This window comes from Salmo trutta, chromosome 5 (assembly GCF_901001165.1).
Source record: "Salmo trutta chromosome 5, fSalTru1.1, whole genome shotgun sequence".
Taxonomy (NCBI): domain Eukaryota; kingdom Metazoa; phylum Chordata; class Actinopteri; order Salmoniformes; family Salmonidae; genus Salmo; species Salmo trutta.
Genome location: NC_042961.1, coordinates 28,443,011 through 28,465,630, shown reverse-complemented (window position 1 = coordinate 28,465,630; position 22,620 = coordinate 28,443,011). Strand labels below are relative to the sequence as shown.

Below are 22,620 nucleotides of genomic sequence, written 5' to 3'. Positions count from 1 at the left end.
TGAACCTGGGCCAGAGATAACAGAGAAAGTAGGAGATAGGAATCCAATTAGACAATGAATGAGGGACCGTATAATCCACCCAGCAGACTGTTGACTAATCGCGTTGAAGGTGTCATGCTGCGTCACGCTGTTCCTAAAATAATCTTCGCGCTATCTCTTCTTCTCTTCACTAAACCGGACTATTTACCTCGAAAGTACGTAATGTCACGATTCCAAAGCTCTACGATATTACAGACAACACAGTTATCTTACATCTCGGAAAATATGTGTAACGTTATACTTGTTGGTCACGAAATTCCTGCTAATGTTGGGTTTTTGATTTAGCGCACAATTAACTCATTGGAGAGTTTTCCTTGCCCCAAAGTAGCCCAGAATGCACCGCGCGGCCCATTGACGATGCATGGGCAACGTACATCATGACCGTACTACGATTATAATGGAGTTTCCCATCTACTCAGAAGTATATCTACATGGGCCAGTTCAAGAACGGTGTGATTATGGTGACCCAGATGGAGATTGTATATGGTGTGTGCTTGCACGAGCTTTGCAATTTCAAGTGGTCACACCCATATTGATCCACACCTCGCCACAACCACCAAACCGGAGAAACCTTACCTCAAAAGCTATTGAACAACGGTTCGCACCGTTTTTGGAAACGTGTCGTTCAGTACCATAGTTTCTATGTTCAGTACAATTCGCCACACAACGTAGCAAACGTTGAATCAAACTGAACAAACCCCCTGTGGAAGTAAATATCGGATGACGACTAAGGTCACGTGTGATTGTTTCTGCAGGAAATTGACAGTGTCGGTCTTCAAAATGGAAATGATTAGCCAGCGACATTTTCATACATTGAAGAAGTTTTTCACCTGATTTACACTATGCCTACTTTTTGAACTACGATATCAAATAACTAAAACAAACGTTAGCTTACGTGCTGTCGGCAACGCTAGCTAGCTAACACAACGTTACGTTAGCTAGCTAGCCAGCCAGCAACATTTCTCTGCTAGCTAGCCGGTTTGGACCACAATTATATTTACAGGTTTTGACATACACGGTCAAAATGGAGCTGTTTCAAGCCAAAGACCATTACATTCTACAGAGTGGGGATCATGCTCTTTGGTGTAGCCGAATAGATGGGACTATGAATGTCAGACCTGGTAAGCAAAATACGTTTGTCAATGTTATATATATATATATATATATATATTTTTTTATAGCTAACGTACATCATCTAACGTTAGCTGTCTCTCGGACAGCAGAGCCATTGTAATGATATAATTTAAGTTACGATGTCAAGCCCATGGCATGAGCATTTCATCTTGGCTTGTTATGTCTTTGTTATCCAAGTTAACACTGCTATACACGTTTACAATGACAGCTCTGTAGGAGTCTGTGGATCGGACAGCGCACCTTACTTAAATTCGAGTGCATTTCATAACATTTCTTGGAGTGTAATGTCATTGTCTAGCTATCTAGACAATTCTCTTAACTGCCAAGCTATTACATCTTTATTATTGCCCTACTTTCATGAGGAGTGCTGCCCGGTTGACCTGATATTCGGAATAACCAGACACCGTGATGCTGATGTTGTGCAGAGCTAAGACGCTCGAGGGCGACAGTAAACATTATTTAGCAGCAGGGGTTCCATTCAAATCAAATCTAGCCATGATTCTGAAAGCAGATTATAATTTCATTGTTCCGTATTTTTTTTAAATGTCTTTAAATAGTGAAGTATTGAACAAAACAGCTGTTAGGGTTCATAATTCTTCCCTCCGTCCATTCTTCGTTTTACATAACATTTATTTAACAGATTCCTGTGGCTACATGGTTAACCATTGATTTACTGAAATACCACTTAAGCATCAGGTTCAGTGGTTCCTTATTTCCTTACGCTGGATTCCACATAATCAGACTAGTTAGCTGCTCACTGCTACACACTAAACTACCTTGCTGGACTTGTTCTGCTCCAGTCTGGCCTGCACCCCAGGGTCTTGTCAAAACACCTCTTCTCTGTGACGAGTTAAGCTGGGAAAATTCAGAGCAAAGCCTACAGCTGAGCCTGTGAAGCTTGCCTTTCTATAGTAACAATAAGGCAGTTGGGGAGAGGGAGCAGCCATTGTGTATTGATGTGAATGAGTACCCTGTGGGCTAGCTGGGGTCACATGGGTGTGCAGCCAGCCTGAACAGGTTTGGGTTGCAACGCTCTTCCATTATTTAATTGGAAAAGAGTTTATACTCCTCATTGGACCTGTTGACACGAGCACTGCCAGGAATTTCCACAATACACTTCTGAACATCTATGGTTGAGTTTCGCCCTAATGTACTGTAGCGTGTCTGTATCATGGACAAACAGAGAGAGGTATGTAGGGGCAGCCCTTATTTTCCACCGCCCTCCCGGGCTCCAATGCCGAGGCCGGTACACAGAGTTCTCTGCCTCCATGGAACAGGAAGAGTTATTGTCTGAGCTGCCTAGATGTTCTTCACTCTCCACCCTCTTTGTCACCCATTCATGACTCAACTCGTCAAGGGTGTGTCAAGCAGTTGAAGTCTAGTTTTCTGTTATAAACAGTTTTAGTCAGCAGCAGCATCAGTCAGTTTTTTTTGTAGGCTAGCTGTGACGTAGTCATTTGGCAGTGATGTAGTCATGCCTCAGTGCATCATGTTACTACACTTTTTTTTAAAGAATGGAAACTCACACTAGCTAGGTTTCCATCCAAGGCCTGTGATCCTCTATGACCTGGTTTTCATACCTCTGTTTCAGAGGCAAAGAAATTGTCATGTATTCTGCCCGTGTATTCTCTACATCATTTGTACTATTCTACCCAATTGATGACACGTGTCTTTTTGAGCTGTGAGAAGAATCTCTTGATGCATTAAATACTTCAGAACTTGGCTGCAGACTGTAGTAGCTAGCTACTGAGTGCATACCGGTGGTTCTCCATGATTCCTAACAGTACAAACAGAAACCCTCAGTCCAAGCCTAGTATGGAAGGTGCAGAAAATGGTCCACAGCCATGTGTGGAATGTAAATATCATTAGGCTGCAATCCATCAACTATCATCAAACTGCTTCATTGCTCTTAGTGTGTAGAGCTATTTCTCTTAGAAAATGGTTTTACTTTGTGTCCACTCCACAAGTCTTTATTTTCTCTGGTTGTCTCTTCTCTTTATTATTTCAGCAACAGACCTGCTGTTAGCTAGGAACCCAATGTGTTTAGGCCTGGTTGAGGGTCTCGTCGGGAAAATACAACTTCATACAGGTAAGTGAAATGGTGTGGGACTTGTGCTACAAGTACCAACATTTGACACAACTGGATCATTTGAGACATGATTTGACATGTACGCATGCTTTTAAATGTTGCGCTGTGTGGACCCTTGCACAATATGGCCACAACTGTACCTTTATTCTCTGAAACCATGCCTTCCGTTCTTATTAGCGTGTACTTTTTTTTTTATAGCTTTCAAACCTCATCAGTGGTCCTCAAATATACAACACAAATCACCCCCTAACAAGCCCTAGAATGTAGCCCTAGGCTAGCCCTGGGGCTTGGCTACAGGCTAGTGTGAGTAATGTTTGTGCGGTAGATGCTTTTGGGGTGACTCATCATGAGAACACCCAGGATTACTGGATCATTCTATTGCCTTAATGAGGTTTTGAATTAATTGTAGGAAGAGCCTCAGTCCTCAGAAATGCCAAGTATTTTCTTGTGTTGTTTATGCAGTCTTTATTTACACTCACAAAGGTGTGCTAAATGATTTGAGGAAAAGGACTGAGCCATAACTGTGAAAGATGAGTCAGTCGATGAGTCGGTAAACAAGTTCTTGCAGATTATCTTAAATAAATGTCCGTTTGACTTGATAATGCTTAAAGCAGTCAGTGTTGGAAGTTTGTTCTTTTTTTCTTCTTCTTTTTTTCACCTTTATTTTACCAGGTAGGCCAGTTGATAACAAGTTCTCATTTACAACTGCAACCTGGCCAAGATAATGCATAAAAAGGCAAAGCAAATGTATTAGAAAGCCTACATAATACAGGTTTTAGAAGAGAACAGCGTGCAAATACTTCTGATTCTAACGAATCGTGCATTTTCATGGGTGAAATTTCAGTTCGCTTAGCCAGATGCCGCGTTTCACCACCACATGAGACCACAGACTGAGAGACTGTGAGAGAGAAAACAGCCGATGTAGTCACACCTATCGGAATGTGTGGAATTCTGTGCCTGTGATGACATCCTTTACCCCTTTCTGTTGGCAGATCTTCCTCTGGGTCTCATACTGATCCGTCAGAAAGTGCTGGTTGGCCAGATGCCAGGTGACCACAAAGTCTACAAGATCACCAAGATAGCTGTCATTCCTCTATCTGAGGAAGAGCCTCTGGAGCTGGAGCTGGAGGTGAGAGACTGTGATGAGGCCTATTTTATCTGGGAGCTTTATGGATCTCTGAGCACTCAAGTAGTTTTGGGCCTTTTTAACCTCTCTGGGGTATGTGGGACGCTAGCGTCCCACCTGCGGGACACACTATTCAACAGCCAGTGAAATAGCAGGGCGGCAAATTCAAAACAACAAAAATCTCATAATTCAAATTTCTCAAACATACAACTATTATATCCCATTTTAAAGATACACTTCTCGTTAATCCAACCACATTGTCCGATTTCAAAAAGGCTTTACGGCGAAAGCATAACATTAGATTATGTTAGGACAGCGCCTAGACAAGAAAAACCACACAGCCATTTTCCAAGCAAGGAGAGTCGTCACAGAAATACAGCTAAAATTAATCACTAACCTTTGATCTTCATCAGATGGCACTTATAGGACTTCATGTTACACAATACATGTAGTTTTTGCTCGATAAAGTTCATATTTATATCCAAAAACTCCATTATACATTGGCGTGTAATGTTCAGAAATGTTTTGCCTCCCAAAACTTCCGGTGAATGAGCACATCAATTTACAGAAATACTCATCATAAACGTTGATAAAATATTCAACAGTTATTCAAAGAATTAGATACACTTCTCCTTATTGCAACCGCTGTGTCAGATTTCAAAAAAGCTTCACGGCGAAAGCAAATTTTGCAATAATCTGAGTACAGCGCTCAGATATCAAAACAAGCCATACAGATACCCGCCATTTTGGAGTCAACAGAAATGACAAAAATTACATTATAAATATTCACTTACCTTTGATGATCTTCATCGGAGTGCACTCCCAGGAATCCCAGTTCCAGAATAAATGTTTGTTTTATTTGATAAAGTTCATCTTTATGTCCAATTACCTCCATTTTGTTCGCGCGTTAGGTTCACTATTCCAAATGTAAGGCACGAGCTTACTAAGTCCAGACGAAAAGTCAAAAAAGTTATACTACAGTTTGTAGAAACATGTCAAACGATATATAGAATCAATCTTTAGGATGTTTTTATCATAAATCTTCCATAATATTCCAACCGGACGATTCCTTTGTCTTCAAAAAAGAAAAGGAACACCGCTAACTCTCACCTGAGCTCATGTCATTTTCTCACTCATCTACTTCCAGGAGCTCTTATTCTCTCCCTATTCACAGTAGAAGCATGAAACAAGTTCTAAAGACTGTTGACATCTAGTGGAAGCCTTAGGAAGTGCAAAATGAACCCTAAGTCACTGTATACTGTATAGGCAATCACCTGAAAAACGACAAACCTCAGATTTCCACACTTCCTGGTTGGATTTTTCTCAGGTTTTTGCCTGCCATATGAGTTCTGTTATACTCACAGACATCATTCAAACAGTTTTAGAAACTTCAGAGTGTTTTCAATCCAGATCTACTAATAATATGCCTATCCTACCTTCTGAGCCTGAGTAGCAAGCAGTTTACTACGGGCACATCTTTCATCCGGACATCAAAATACTGCCCCCTACCCTAGATAAGTTAAGAAGTTTACACATGCAGCAGTTAACACATTACAATAGCACATTAGTGGCTACTTTAGTCTCCTTTTTAAATCTAGTCATGAGATGTAATGAAAACCATCGCTATCATCTAGGCTAGATTTAGTTGTTTTACATTTTATGATTGCATTTCAATGTTTCTAGTAAAGTATCTCGATTGCCCTGTTTTGATTGATACCTTGAGTCACTACCAATGAATCACTTTTTAAGATGGATATCACAATAGTGTTATTTTGATCTCAGAGGAATCAGGATTTTGCTTAGATGCCAGTCTTACAGGTGAGCCATGATGATGATGATGATACATATACGGATACAGATGATGAGGAAGTAAGTGAAACATTTCCGTAGAACGGGATGTGTTGGATAATCATTTCTCTGGTATGTTTTTAGAACATAGCCCTACATACTGTCCATACCACAGAATGATTATTCCATCCCGTCTAGGATAGGAATTCAGTAGCCCTGTGAAGTTGTGTTTAGAGAGAGTTTTATGAACCACTAGTTTTGGATGTTGTCTTTTTTTTGGTAGCTTTGAATTGATTTAATTAGCTAGAAAACTCACTGAGAGACCCAATTCATCCACAGATACCATACCGATTAGCTGTCATTCAACCTATTAGACTTCCACCAGTATATTCCCGATTGTCGATCATTCCCTCTACATACATTTACATATATTTGGAATACTTTCATCATGCCCTCAATTATATGGAAGATCAATATCAGAATGCTTTGGTATGCTCAATTAGCCTAATCCGAACTGAATGAATGTTAATGCCTTCAAATGGGTTAAAAGTGAGTGTATTTCCCAGAGTTCATATTTAAATTCCTGTCACATATCGATACAGCTGAAGATGGCGCTGGTATCTTAACAACGTACAATTTCATAGAAAGTGGGATAGAAAGTCTGTGCTTTTCTTTCAGCTTTGTAAGAAGCATCACTTTGGGATCGACAAACCAGAGAAGCTTGCACAGTCTCCAGATGAGTCGAAGTTCCTGATGAAAACTCTGAGTCAGATCAAGTCCAATGTTGGGGCTCCCACGAAGAAAAAGGTAAAATACTGTTTAGTACTGTGCTCAGATATCCCATGTATTATCATCTTACACACCTGTTGTACATTTTGGAATTGGTACATTTGCTGTTTTTACACTAGTCAATGTTTTTGTAAATTGGACAGTATACAAAGTTTTTGTTGTTCATTTACATTTTTTCCTTTCCATATTTTTTTATTTTTGACAATTTAATACCATCCCTGTCCATGCCCACCACCCAGTATTTCCCTGCCTTTCAGGTCAAGGAAAATAAAGAAAAGGAGCGTCTCGAGAGGCGGCTGCTCGATGAGCTGTACAAGATATTCATGGACTCCGATTCCTTCTACTACAGCATGACCTATGACCTCACCAACACTGTGCAACGGCAGGGAGACACAGAAAAGTCAAACTTGCCCCTATGGAACCAGGTTAGGGATATTGCTATACTCTGAGGACACAAGTCGCATTTACTGAGACATTTACTAAAATACCGCAGGCCGCATTAAATTGGGTCGCCAGTTTGAGATGCCTGGTTTAAGTACAGTAGTACCAGACACATTTTCTGTCTTTAAGATCAGTGGTTTAACTGCGCTTCAACAAGTCAAATGAAGTAATTATGCTCGACTGATAATAGTTATTTTCCTCTTCAAGGTGGATGACAGATTCTTCTGGAACAAACACATGGTCCAGGAGCTCATTGATCTGCAGGTCTGATGAATTTCAAGACTGTTTTTGACAGGAATGGTTTGACTAGATATTAATTTGTCAATGTTCAGGTAAAAGAGTGCTGATGGTCATAGTGCACTAGTGAACAATAGGGAAATGTTTTAGCAAGGAAAAGCTTAGTGGCAGCTATTATTGGAGTGATTGAAATCTATGTTAAATATATACTGAACTACTGAATTCCCTCTTTATACATCTACATTTGGCATCACTGTATAGAGTTTGTAACTTTTCTTGTTGTGTTGCAGGTTCCAGAGGTGGACTTCTGGGTGACACCCATCATCCAGGGCTTTGTGCAGGTGGAGGAGCTGGTGGTGAACTACAACGAGAGCCCAGATGAAGAGAAGAACAGCCCCGACACGCCGCTCCAGGAGCTCACCTGCGTAGACGACATCCACCCGCGCTTCACCGTGGCCCTCATCTCCCGCCGCAGTCGCCACCGTGCAGGTACGGTACAGAGGTCATGGCCAAATTGCTAGGTTCTACTTGCAACACTTTGATGAGCACATTTTTACTTTTTTCTTAAATAGAACTTGAATTACTTGAAGAATAATAAACAATATTTTCTCTTCAACTTACTTAAAATGTCAGAGAAAACAACATTACGTTCTCACATAACTAAGCCAGTTAAGCTCATTGGAGGGGAGAATGAATGATCTTAATTTTCTTCTCCCCAAAGGGATGCGGTACAAACGCAGAGGGGTCGACACAGACGGCCACGTGGCTAACTTTGTGGAGACCGAGCAGCTGATCCACGTGCACAACCACTCGCTGTCCTTTGTGCAGAGCCGCGGCTCGGTGCCTGTCTTCTGGAGCCAAGCAGGCTACCGCTACAACCCCAGGCCTCGGCTGGAGAAAGGTCAGCGGGATATTTCCAATCCGAAAGAAGGCCTTGGGGAATAATGGATGTGTTCGTTTTAAGCACGCCCTGTCCCCCTGGGTGGAGTTTTCTTTTTAGCGCTAATGGAATGGTCTTAAATGTGCTAACTCCGCCCGTCCAGGACACTGGGCAAGCTAAAACGAAAGCATGTGACCCCGGTCATTGTATACTTTCCCTGTTATAATCATCACTACTTGTTGAGTTTATGTGCAATTTCCAGATAACTTTTTTTTAGGCGGTCTGTATGACGGGGATTGTTTTCCTTACAATGTACTGTCTGATTTGTCAGGAGAGAAGGAGACCGTTCCTTACTTTGCTGCGCACTTTGACGAACAGCTCAACCTTTACAAGAAGCAGGTGAGAAGCATATGCCAGATAGCATTGGCATTACTTTAATTCTTTAGTCTAAGACGTTGGGGGAGGAGGGGGGTGCTTAATTGACATATGGAATTGTTTTAATATGGTTATACTTTGGATCGTTTAGCTATTTGATTTTGAATTTTAGAACCCCTTTAAGTATAATTATTATTTTTTTTAAATCATAAGAAACAAGGTTTTGAAGTGTCAGATATTTACCCCCTTTTTTTGGGTAGGCACAAAATGGCCTTCATACTTCCATTTGTTTTGTTTTTTAAACCGTACCGGTTACCTTCAGATGAGTCCCGTGATACTTGTCGGGGTGAGAGTCTCCCCTTTCCATAGAGGGATCATAATAGTTTTGTAGGTCAAACCGTTCGGACGTTTAAATGAGAAGACCGATTTTCGGGATGTCTCATGGTCTGACAAACACCGCTCTAGCTCTGCCACCTTTCACCGCAGATGCGGAAGTGCGATACTGGTGGATGCGGTGGATTGAAAAAAACATATCTAGCTTAAACTGACGGATTTGGATGGGGATTTTTTTGTTGTGTCACTTAGGTAGAGTCGATGGTGCATCCATCGACTCTAGGGGGTTAATATCTATACCAAAGTTAGTTTTCATTGAACTTAGACTTATTCAAATAAAGACTTATTGTTATAGTAAAGTCGATGCAATTTACAACTGTTTTCCCTTGTTTTGACAGGTCATCATTAACTTAGTGGATCAAAGTGGGCGGGAGAAGATTATTGGCGATGCATATCTCAAACAAGTCCTTCTATACAACAATCCTAACCTGACATATGTCTCTTTTGACTTCCATGAGCACTGGTAAGAACATTGCTGCACAGAAACAATCTTGACAGCACAGATAATTTAATCGAATAAGTAAATCTAAATGAGGAAAGAATAACTTAAACTACAATACTTGTTATTTATTATAGTATGCACTTCCCCTGTATATATTTAATTGGTCTTCTTCTGTCTCATCAGTCGAGGTATGAAGTTTGAAAATGTGCAAACGCTGACAGATGCCATCTCCGATATTATTGCAGACATGAGATGGGGGTGGTAAGTGTGTGAGTGTATGTCATCTCAAACCCCAACAGAGACTCTTTTTAATGCAATTAAAAATCCTCAACTAATCAGTAATTGATAGCGCATGTGGCTCCATATCCCCATGCAATGCATCACAGTGTATGCTCCTCTGTCAGGGTCGACCAGGCAGGAGTCATCTGCCACCAGGAGGGCATTTTCCGGGTGAACTGCATGGACTGTCTGGATAGGACCAATGTAGTCCAGGCTTCATTCGCTCGTGCTGTAATGGAGGCACAGGTGAGATATCTCCCCACTTTGAACACGTGTCAACTTAAAGCTGAGGATGTCATAACATCGAATTTCCCAGTGCTCTAATACAGATTTTAACTAAAGTCTCTGGGTTAGACACATGGTATACATATCAGATGAAATATTAAGGTGAAAGACCAAATGTTTAAAAATAAAACTACTTTTGAGTGGAAGTGCAGTGCTCTGGCAACCTGTCCATGGTGACTGATGGTTCATTGTATGTCTCTGCGTCCCTCAGCTGAAGAAACTGGGTGTGATGCCCCCTGAGCAGCCTCTGCCCCTCAAGTGCTATAGGATCTACCAGGTCATGTGGGCCAACAACGGCGACACCATCAGTAGACAGTACGCCGGCACGGCCGCCCTCAAGGTAACATCATTTGCATGTGTGTTTATGGTAATATTAGGTTTGCGTCTTACAACGGTAAACTGTCTTGGTTCTCCACAGAAGGCCTTCGCTGCCTGGGTAAATGTATCAAGTAATAAAACATATTTGCCCAGTCTTGTTTAACTACCAATTATATGAGGCCTCTGCAATTTGCAGGGAGAAATGTGTACTACCGGTCATAAGTTTGGGGTCACTTAGAATTGTCCTTGATTTGAAAGAAAAAATATATATTATTGTCCATTAAAATAACATCAAATTGATCAGAAATACAGTGTAGACATTGTTAATGTTGTAAATGACTATTGTAGCTGGAAACAGCAGATAAAAAAATAATAATGGAATATCTAAATAGGCGTACAGAGGCCCATTATCAGCAACCATCACTCCTGTGTTCCAATGGCATGTTGTGTTAGCTAATCCAAGTTTATTGTTTTAAAAAGCTAATTGATCATTAGAAAACCATTTTGCAATTATGTTAGCACAGCTGAAAACTTGTTCTGATTAGTAATAAAACTGGCCTTGTTTAGACTAGTTGAGTATCTGGAGCATCAGCATTTGTGTGTTTGATTACAGGCTCAAAATGGCCACAAACAAAGACCTTTGTTCTGAAACTTGTCAGTCTATTCTTGTTCTGAAAAATTAAGGCTTCCATGCGAGAAATTGCCAAGAAACTGAAGATCTCGTACAACGCTGTGTACTACTGCATTCACAGAACAGCGCAAAACTGTCTCTAACCAGAATAGAAAGAGGAGTGGGAGGCCCCGGTGCACAACTGAGCAAGAGGACAAGTACATTTAGTGTCTAGTTTGAGAAACAGACACCTCTTCTTCACAAGGTCCTTTGCTGTTGTTCTTCACAAGGTCCTTTGCTGTTGTTCTGGGATTGATTTGCACTTTTCGCACCAAAGTACGTTCATCTCTAGGAGACAGTGCGTCTCCTTCCTGAGTGGAATAATGGCTGGGTGGTCCCATGGTGTTTATACTTGCGTACTATTGTTTGTACAGATGAACGTGGTACCTTCAGGCGTTTTGGAAATTGCTCCCAAGGAAGAACCAGACTTGTGGAGGTCTACAATTTTTTTTCTTCTTCTGAGGTCTTGGCTGATTTCTTTTGATTTTCCCATGATGTCAAGCAAATAGGCACTGCGTTTGAAGGTAGGCCTTGAAATACATCTGTAGGTACACCTCCAATTGACTCAAATGATGTCAATTAGCCTATCAGAAGCTTCTAAAGCCATGACATCATTTTCTGGAATTTTCCAAGCTGTTTAAAGGCACAGTCAACTTAGTGTATGTAAACTTCTGACCCACTGGAATTGTGATACAGTGAATTATAAGTAAAATAATCTGTCTGTAAACAAAGTAGATGTCCTAACCAACTTGCCAAAATTATAGTTTGTTAACAAGAAATTTGTGGAGTGGTTGAAAAACGAGTTTTAATGACTCCAAGCTAAGTGTATGTATTATTATACCTTTATTTCAACAAGGAACACAGACTGAGACCAAGGTCTCTTTTACAGCTGGGCCCTGTGTATACATGTTTACACATACAGTTTAGGTACAATGATTAAAACTAAACAAAACGATCACGGATAACATAAAAAAAATACAGCAACAGATTACATTTACACATAGGTTATTCTACTAACAGCACAAGAACTTGCAATACCCGAAACAGTTACAAGCAATACAAAATAAAAATGCTCCAATAAATATTTCAAATGAGCAAGGGGGACAAGAGTCTCAAGTTTAAGTTTAGTCTGCAGGCTCTTCCATAGGCAAGTGTAACCGATGTGAAATGGCTAGTTAGTTAGCGGTGGTGCGCGCTAATAGCGTCTCAATCGGTGACGTCACTCGCTATGAGACTTGAAGTAGGGTTTCCCCTTGCGTCGCAAGGGCCGCGGCTTTTGTGGCGCGATGGGTAACGTTGCTTCGTGGGGTGTCAGTTGTTGATGTGTGCAAGGGTCCCTGGTTCGATCCCGGGTTGGGGCGAAGAGAGGGACGGAAGGACACAAGGAGCGTAACAGGAAAAGGCAGCCATACCCAACTCTGTGGAAACGATGATAAATAAGATGGTAGCTTATTCAGAAGTGCTTTATAGACAAACACGAGAGCAGGTTGTTCTTCCGACTTCAACTGTACGGTGTGGTTGCAGTCAAATGTATTTACACGGACGGAGAAGGCATGATGCACATCCCATATAATGTGGAAACGATGAATCAAAATCCAGTTACCCTATTGTTTTCTGACACATTCATTTTTCTTTTGCGTGTTTCGTATGCTGCCAACGAAGTGCTGGCTCATAGGCTTACTATGATTTAATTGATGAATCGCAAGCTTGACTAGCTTATAAATGGTGTTCGAACTGACTCAATAAAGTCGATCTCATATTTCCTTGCCATGAAATCCATCAGGACTTGCCAGACATTAACGTCTAAGTGAGTGACTCGTCAGTAGCCGACCTAATCGCATCGGTAAGAGAGCTGTTAATTTGGCTCCCTTCATTTGCACACTGGTAGGCTTTTTGCTGATTATCTGCAGATAAATTATGAAAACATAAGATGAAGATGGTGAATCCTCCTAACTGCACAAACAATAGAGGCTACCGGAGCGATAGCCTCGCTCTGGTCCAAAATATGATAAAAGTAAACAGATTTAATTGTTTTAAGCTAATGATACTTATATGGTATTTTCAAAGATATTGATATGCTGTAGGTCTACTGATTTAATCAGTGTTGACAATGGAGTAGTCAACTGCTGCTTTCTGTGTAGCAAAGCCCTGCTTCATTTTAACACCTGCTTCATTCTTCAATCATACCTGTATTGCAGATAGCTGAGAGAATTCCTTTAAAGGGAAGCTTGAAGCCTGTGGAAGTCAGCAGACTTACAAGATTATTTAAGAAGAAATCTGGGTCAGTTGTTAAACAAGTGTTTTTTTTTTAAATATATTTTTTTATGAATGGCATGCTGCAATTCACAAAGTTGCAAACACTTCTGGAAATTCTTTCACTAATTTAACTAATGGCGTATAATCTCTTCTCTTAACACATACAGTTGAAGTCAGAAGTTTACATACACTTAGGTTGGAGTCATTAAAACTCGTTTTTCAACCACTCCACAAATTTCTTGTTAACAAACTATAGTTTTGGCAAGTCGGTTAGGACATCTACTTTGTGCATGACACAAGTAATTTTTCCAACAATTGTTTAGACGGATCATTTCACTTATAATTCATTTTATCACAATTCTAGTGGGTCAGAAGTTTACATACACTAAGTTGACAGTGCCTTTAAACAGCTTGGGGAAATTCCAGAAAATTATGTCATGGCTTTAGAAGCTTCTGATAGGCTAATTGACATCATTTGAGTCAGTTGGAGGTGTACCTGTGGATATATTTCAAGGCCTACCTCCGAACTTGGTGCCTCTTTGCTTGACATCATGGAAAATCAAAAGAAATCAGCGAAGATCTCAGAATTTCTTTTTTTAAACCTCCACAAGTCTGGTTCTTCCTTGGGAGCAATTTCCAAAGGCCTGAAGGTACCACGTTCATCTGTACAAACAATAGTAAGCAAGTATAAACACCATGGAACCACGCAGCCGTCATACCGCTCAGGAAGGAGACGCATTCTGTCTCCTAGAGATGAATGTACTTTGGTGCGAAAAGTGCAAATCAATCCCAGAACAACAGCAAAAGACCTTTGTTAAGATGCTGGAGGAAACGGGTACAAAAGTATCTATATCCACAGTAAAACGAGTCCTATATCGACATAACCTGAAAGGCCGCTGAGCAAGGAAGAAGCCACTGCTCCAAAACCACCATAGAAAAGCCAGACTACGGTTTGCAACTGCACATGGGGACAAAGATCGTACTTTTTGGAGAAATGTCCTCTGGTCTGATGAAACAAAAATGGAACTGTTTGGCCGTTGACCATCGTTATGTTTGGAGGAAAAAGGGGAGGCTTGCAAGCCGAAGAACATCATCCCACCCGTGTAGCACGGGGTGGCAGCATCATGTTGTGAGGGTGCTTTGCTGCAGGAGGGACTGGTGCCCTTCACAAAATAGATGGCATCATGAGGACAGAAAATTATGTGGATATATTGAAGCAACATCTCAAGACATCAGTCAGGAGGTTAAAGCTTGGTCGCAAATGGGTCTTCCAAATGGACCATGACCCCAAGCATACTTCCAAAGTTGTGGCAAAATGGCTTAAGGACAACAAAGTCAAGGTATTGGAGTGGCCATCACATAGCCCTGACCTCAATCCCATAGAAAATTTGACGGCAGAAATGAAAAAGCGTGTGCGAGCAAGGAGGCCTACAAACCTGACTCAGTTACACCAGCGCTGTCAGGAGGAATCGGCCAAAATTCACCCAACTTATTGTGGGAAGCTTGTGGAAGGCTACCCTAAACGTTTGACCCAAGTTAAACAATTTAAAGGCAACGCTTCCAAATAGTAATTGAGTGTATGTAAACGTCTGACCCACTGGGAATGTGATGAAAGAAATAAAAGCTGAAATAAATAATTCTCTCTACTATTATTCTGACATTTCACATTCTTAAAATAAAGTGGTGATCCTAACTGACCTAAGACAGGGAATTTTTACTAGGACTAAATGTCAGGAATTGTGAAACTGAGTTTAAATGTATATGGCTAAGGTGTATGTAAACTTCCAACTTCAACTGTAGACCCAGAACTTAATTGAGTATCTGTTCTGTTTGTTTTAGAGACCCATTTCTCCATTTGAAAAAGTGCCCATCACAGAGTTTGTTTGATTTTAAATGTAACCTTTTATTTTTTCAAGATAATTTGGCTACATACTTCATTTTTCTGTTTTAATAAAATAAATAATTTGAAGCACAAAAGTAATTGTCAATTCATATCTTACAGTAAAATACTTTTAATTTCAAGAGAAGACAAGTTAAAGGTATGATGTTCTCTTAGTTAAAAAATAGTCCTGATCATTTATGCCTAGACGATATCCCCAAAAAACAAATTCATACATTTTCTGGAATTTCATTGTAAACACAATACTGCAACAATCTCAATTTTATAAAATAATTGTATTTAACCTTTATTTAACTAGGCAAGTCAGTTGAGAACAAATTCTTATTTACAATGACGGTCTATCCTGGCCAAACCCGGACAACGCTGGGCCAATTGTGCACCGCCCTATTGGAACTCCCAATCACAGCCGGATGTGATTCCGCCTGGATTCGACCCAGGGACTAGTGACTCCTCTTGCACTGAGATGCAGTACCTTAGACTGCTGCGCCAATCGAGAGCCCAATAAAGTGTTCAATAATTTCACTGTGTATTTCGGATGTACCCAAGGCCACCAAAATATGGCTTGTTCGGCTATTAAAATCATAACCGGGGGATCCTGGCTGGCTACTTTTTCTATTTGGCTGGTTACTCCATATACTTGTGGAAAACACTGCTGATAAAGGCTGTTCTTAAGGGTTGTAAACTTTTTTTTTTAAGGCAGTCGCATGAAAGGCTATGGTTTAACTTAAAAGCCTAGTGCAGTCAATTCTGTTTTGCCTGTGTGTTGTATCATATTGTACAACAGCTGATGAAACTAAGACTGTAAAAGTGTGACTTTTTGATCAGTGTTATTTCCTGAGAGTTGCTGGTTGAAATAAATAAAATCAACATGGGACTTTCTAATTAACCTGTTTGATTGGGCGGAAATCCTCTGCTTGCGTAATGACATCACCAGGCGGGAAATTGGATAATAGACCAATAGTGAAGAGTTCCATACCTCTCTGCCAATAACGGCTAGTTTTTTTTGTTTGGCCTTTCCCACTCAGACCACTCCCAGACAGTCCTAGCTAAATTCTTGCTTGAGAAAATGTTTTTGCAAAAAAACAATTTTCGCCCATATTTAATGGAAACTAGTACAAATATCGATACCTAGAAATTGTTTTATATTGATATAAAAATGGCTGCATTGGGCTTTAAGACAATTGTTGTGCAGACTGAAAAGGGGAAAAATGAACAATGTTTACTCGACACAGCCCTAAGCCAGGAAGAGTATAAAACTAATATAAAAGGGATCAGACGGTGACTGTGTAATATCTTGCTTGTTTTTTAACATGCTCTGTCTGTAATCCATTATAAAGGGAGACTTCACCAGAACGGGGGAGAGAAAACTGGCCGGGGTGATGAAAGATGGCGTGAACTCAGCCAACCGCTACTATCTGAACCGCTTCAGGGATGCGTACAGACAAGCAGTCATTGGTAAGGAAAAAACTGTAATACTTTACTTAACGCATTATAACCGCAGGCTTTATGATGCAGTTGGGATTCGTTTTAAGACATGAATATGTATGACCCCCTTATGTCTTATTATCATCTCATAATGATCCTGACTAAATATCAATAGCCAGTTAAATCAGTTAAAAATATAAAACATGGACAGATAACATATTATGAGCCTTATTATAAGACATTATTATAGGTTCATATATGATTATAACAAGTTAAAATGCATTTTACCGGCAGGCTGTAAGTACAGTATAGTGTTATCAAAATGGATTCCACCCTCAGTCTCAAAACAATGACTCAGTCCTAATCAGTTTAGTCTCAAAAGTGTGACTCAACCGTCCTCGTTCTTCAACCTCCTCTCCCCTCTTTCTCCAGATCTGATGATGGGGCATCCTGTGACGGAGGACCTATACTCCATCTTCAGTAAGGAGAAGGAGCATGAGGAGAATGAGCAGGAGAGCCAGAGAGTAACCCAGGAGCAGGTCAGCCTCCTGCTGCAGACCTACATGCAGCTGCTGCTGCCCGACGATGAGAAGTTCCATGGGGGATGGGCCCTTATCGACTGTGACATGAGGTTAGTGCTGGAACCATCTACAAATCAAAACTCTTAACGTTTAACACTGAAATCCTTTCAAAGGGTTTGCTCTCATAGTTTGTTCTCCCAAAACTTTGTTAGCTAGCTCAATTCAGTTCAACTTTATTTTTCCCCTCAAGGATAATTGACACCCTTCAAAATCAACACCTTGAAAGTGATCATTCCTCAATAAATTGTTAATGTGGAAAGCAAATGTTTCTCCTCATCAGCCTTATAGATGCAACCAGCAAAGATGTGGATGTCCTCCTGCTGCTATCCAACAGTGCATATTACGTTGCCTAGTGAGTGCCTGGATTTCTTACAGAACCGTAATAAAGAGTCAATTACATGTATTTTAGCTGTTCCTTATATAATTCTGTTTATTTGCTTTTGTTTTTACAGTTATGATGAGGAAGCTGACAAAGTCAATCAGTACCAACGCCTCAACTTAGAGGGTTTGGAAAAGATTGAAATAGGTGAATGTTTCTAGAGGAATATAACTCCACCAAGTGAAAATTCAAAAATGTAGACCGGGTCTGAGTCCTTCACAGCTTCATGATTTATTTTACACTGTAAAGCTACTAAGCACACACTATAGACATGGTTTTCATTATTGTACACAAATTCTGATTGATGCAACTACTCTTTTTTTTCTCTAAAATGTTTATTTACCACAAACATCTTAGTTACTCATGAATAAAGCTCACAACATGTCCTATGTGTTCTTTTGTAGGCCCAGAACCCACTCTGTTCGGGAAGCCCAAATTCTGCTGTATGCGTCTACACTATAATAATGGGGAGACAAGTGGTTATTTTCACACACTAAGGGCCCTCACAAGGAATCCTGAGGACGATGGTAAAGGTATGGGAAGATTATTTATTTCATTAAAACTGTCAGTATAAAACTAGTCGACCGTGAATAAAACCTGGTAGATTGGAAGCACACTGCCCGTATCTCAAAAATAACCTGAAATCCTTGTTCTGACAGCCTTTGTGGGAATGATTCATTTTATTTCAGACACGTTGCAGTGCATAGCAGAGATGCTTCGCCTAACTAAGCAAGCCATGGGACTTGACCTGCAGGTGGTTGAGAAGAGACTGGAGAGGTGAGTTGGAATACATTATCACTCTTTCTAGATCTTCAGAATATTTGTCTCTTGCAGTTCAGTGTGTTTATACTATCCCTTTTACACAGGTTTTCCAAAAATATATCTCATTGACATGGATGTGCATGATAAACAGAAGCCCTGGCTAAAATACTAAGACAGTATATTGTTTATTTTTATTTAACCTTTATTTAAATAAAAATATTTTTTTAGTCAGTACTTCTGTTTATCATGCATGTCAATTAGATGTTTATTTTTAAACCATTTGTTTCAGGAGGCACAGTAAACCTCACGAGGACCTCATGGGCATCCAGGGCAGACACCCAGACCAGGTTCTGGGCAGCTCTGGTCTGGCTCAGGGTAAGAGCTTCCTCCTCAACAAGTTCTCCTCCCTCAACCAGAGGGTGAAGAAGTCCAACGTCAACATGGGCTCCTTCAAGGGGAGGCTGGGCAACACCTTCTCCACCAAGCCAGACGTGAAGGTGAACTTTCTGAAACCCACCATGGGGGTCACCCTCTGGAAGTCTGATAGCAGCTTGGAGACGTCGGACGGGGCCAACATCGGCCCGGCTCTGAAGGACCTCTGTGACAACCACTCGGAGATGTCATCAGACTCGGACTCCTACAACTCGGACGAACAACTGCGCTCCAGCTCCTTGGAGAATGTGGACTACGTGCTGCCCAGCTGCGGCATCGTGGCGTCGGCTCCGCGACTAGGCAGTCGAGGCAGTGTGGAGCTCAACATCCGGGTCACTGGCTGCGACAGTAACAGTAAGCAGGAGGCTCCGGCTCTAGCCAGTCCTGAAGACCAGTCCCCCGGGGTTACCTCGGAGGCTGAGGAGGCCATCCTGATAGACTTTGGAACTCCCATTGATGCCTATTGCCACCAATTCATCCAGGATGCGCAGACCAAACCTGTCGAGGTGTTCGGGGAGCAGGTGGCTTGTAGCCTCCCCACACAGAACCCAAAAGTCCCTCCACATGCTAAAGGCCCCCTGGCCCCAGACGAACACCCAGGTTCAGATCAGCAGGAGGAGGAGCTCCAGCTCCCTCCCAGGCCGTCCCAGCTAGATGTTGCCTCCGGCCCCAATCTCCTGACCGTCCAGAAGCCCATCTCTGCAGCTTCCGGCAGCTCCCAGAGGAGTCTGGGCTCTCACATGGAAGGCAGCCTGGGCCCCTCACCCGCCGACAGCAACGGCAGTCGCGTGGTCTCCCCCTTTGCCAAGATCAAGAGCTCCATGGTGCAGGTGGCCAGCCTGACCCAAGCTGGACTCACCCAAGGCATCAACTTTGCTGTGGCGAAGGTGCAGAAGAGCCCAGAGCCAGAAATGGCCACTCTCAACGAGACCCAAGAGAACGAGCTGAAGGCAATGTTTACACAGTGCCAGACCAGGATCATACAGATCTAGCACGTCCCAAGTTGTAGCCTCTAAGCAGGTTTTTGTACAGTTTCTATGTGACTTCCAGTACAGTAGCATAATCTGACTCAGCTAAGAACCCCACTCTTCAACTATAGTTGACATGACGATGTTTACAGCCAGTGTTGTGTAGTGTGTGTGTGTGTATATAATACTCCAGCTCTATATGACAGCGTCCTTAATCCTGTTGCATTTCCTTTCAATAGGTTTTCCAGATATATTTGCATGTCAGGCTATTGGTAATAACTAAGGCAGGTAATATCCAGTGCATGTTGAGAGACAAGCTCTGAATTTATCACTTTTGTTATCCCATATGTGCAGTGCACCAATTGGCATTCGTGATATAGGCCTAGTTTATAGCTCTGTTACCAAAAGAAGTACAAGTTTTTGACCAAATTTCCCTCTTGATTTTCAAAGGGCGGCTCAATGTTAGATAGTCCCCTAATAAGAAATCAAACTCCTAGTAGAATCAGTGTTGCCGAGTTTTTCCCTACCGATATTGGAAATGTACCAAGGTAGGACTTAATCAAGGTACAAGAACTCCGGTAAGAGTATAGTGTTTGATATGTAAATATTGTACTGTATGTACAGTGCCTATCATACATATTTATCCCCCTTGGATTTCTTCACATTTTGTTACACAAGTGGGATTAAAATGGATATAATTGTAATTTTTTTGTCAACGATCTACACAAAATACTTTGTCAAAGATTTTCATTGAGATTCATGTAAAATATAACACTAATATATCTTGATTCGATAAGTATTCACCCTACAGCTGTGTCTTGGGTAAGTCTCTAAGAGCTTTTCCCACCTGGATTGTGCAATATTTGCCCATTTTTTGTTATTTTAAAAAATCTTCAACTTTCAAGTCTTGCCATAGATTTTCAAGCAGATTGAAGTCAAACTGTAACTTGGCCACTCAGGAACATTCACTGTCTTCTTGGTTAGCAACTCCAGTGTAGATTTGGCCTTTTGTTGTATGTGATTGTTCTGCTGAAAGGTGACTTCCTCTCCCAGTGTCTGGTGTAAAGCAGACTGAACCAGGTTTTTCTCTAGGATTTCGCATGTGCTGAGCTCTATCCCGTTTATTTTTATCCTGAAAAACTCCCAGTCTTTGCCGATGTCAAGCATACCCATACCATGATGCAGCCACCACCATGCTTGAAAATAAGGAGGTAGTTACAGTGATGTGTTGTTGGATTTGCCCCAAACATAAGGCTTTGCATTTAGGTCAAAAAGTGTATTCCTTTGCTATGTTTGTTTTTTTTGCACTATTACTTTAGTGCCTTATTGCTTACAGAATGTATGTTTTGGAATATTTATATTATTCTTTTCACAGTCATTTAGGTCATTATTGTGAAGCCACTAAACTATTATTAATCCATCAGTTTTCTCACATCACAACAATTGTGAAGCTGTTTTAAAATCACCAATGGCCCCATGGTGACCATCCCTGAGCAGTTTCCCTCCTGTCCTGCAGCTCAGTTCAGAAGAATGACTGTATCTGTTATGTGTCTGGGTGGTTTAATACATCATCCACAGCACCAGTATTAACTTGACCATGCTTAAAGAGATATTCAATGTCTGATTTGTTATTGTTACCCATGTACCAATCACTGCCCTTCTTTATGGGGCTTTCAAAAATCTCCCTGTTCTTTTGTAGTTGAATCTGTGCTTGAAATCCAATACTTGACTGACAGACCTTGTATGTACTGTATGGGGGAAGGGGTAGTCAGAGTGAGTGACATCAATCAGGTCTCTGAGGACTGGAGTTTCCCCATCCTTGGTGTAGATCAATGACAAAAAGATCACAATTAAATATTTTTTCAATCCCACTTTGCAACGCAACAAAATGTGAAGAAATCCAAGGGGGTGAATACTTAAATATATTTGTTCCCTGTGTAGAACCTTTCTATTGACCAAGATATGTTGATGGACATAGCACTATATTAGCAGTCAAAAGTTTGGACACACTTGCTCATTCAAGGGTTTTTCTTTATATTTTATTATTTTCTACATTGTAGAATAATAGTGAAGACGTCAAAGCAATGAAATAACACATATGGAATCATGTAGTAACCAAAAAAGTGTTAAACATATTAAAATATATTTTAGATTCTTCAAAGTAGCTCTTTGCCTTGATGACAGTTTTGCACACGCTTCACATTCTCTCAACCAGCTTCACATGGAATGCTTTTCCAACAGTCTTGAAGGAGTTCCCACATATGCTGAGCACTTGTTGGCTGCTTTTCCTTCACTCTGTGGTCCAACTCATCCCAAACCATCTCAGTTGGGTTGAGGTCAGGTGATTGTGGAGGCCAGCACTCCACACTCCTCCTTCTTGATCAAATAGCCCTTAGACATCCTGGAGGTGTGTTGGGTCATTGTCCTGTTGAAAAACAAATGATAGTCCCACTAAGTGCAAACCAGATGGGATGCTGGTTAAGTGTGCCTTGAATTCTAAATAAGTCAGTGTCACCAGCAAAGCACCCCCACGCTTCAGGGTGGGAACCCTACACTGCGTATCACAGACATGGCGGTTAGAACCAAACATCTCAAATTTGGACTCCTCAGACCAAAAGACAGATTTCCACCG

At 41.1% G+C, this 22,620-nt stretch overlaps 1 protein-coding gene across 1 annotated transcript; it reads left to right on the top strand.

Moving 5' to 3' along the window:
• The first annotated feature begins 19 nt into the window (after window positions 1–19).
• On the top strand, window positions 20–20,750 carry inpp5f (inositol polyphosphate-5-phosphatase F). The gene is made up of 20 exons (XM_029753226.1): window positions 20–1,160; window positions 3,182–3,262; window positions 4,255–4,391; window positions 6,855–6,983; window positions 7,223–7,390; window positions 7,614–7,670; window positions 7,934–8,132; window positions 8,365–8,544; window positions 8,855–8,922; window positions 9,630–9,754; window positions 9,917–9,994; window positions 10,138–10,258; window positions 10,509–10,637; window positions 16,779–16,896; window positions 17,299–17,497; window positions 17,728–17,799; window positions 17,900–17,973; window positions 18,231–18,359; window positions 18,516–18,603; window positions 18,878–20,750. Exons 1-20 carry the CDS (start codon window positions 1,064–1,066, stop codon window positions 20,010–20,012), a joined length of 3,384 nt encoding a protein of 1,127 aa, XP_029609086.1. The 5' UTR covers window positions 20–1,063; the 3' UTR covers window positions 20,013–20,750.
• Window positions 20,751–22,620: the final 1,870 nt, after the last annotated feature.

Bases quoted from the DNA above. Each gene is read 5' to 3' on its own strand.
- inpp5f (XM_029753226.1), top strand. From the start codon at position 1,064: ATGGAGCTGTTTCAAGCCAAAGACCATTACATTCTACAGAGTGGGGAT. The intron at 16,897-17,298 runs GTAAGGAAAAAA...CTCTTTCTCCAG, and splicing joins GTACAGACAAGCAGTCATTG to ATCTGATGATGGGGCATCCT. The intron at 17,974-18,230 runs GTGAATGTTTCT...GTTCTTTTGTAG, and splicing joins TTTGGAAAAGATTGAAATAG to GCCCAGAACCCACTCTGTTC.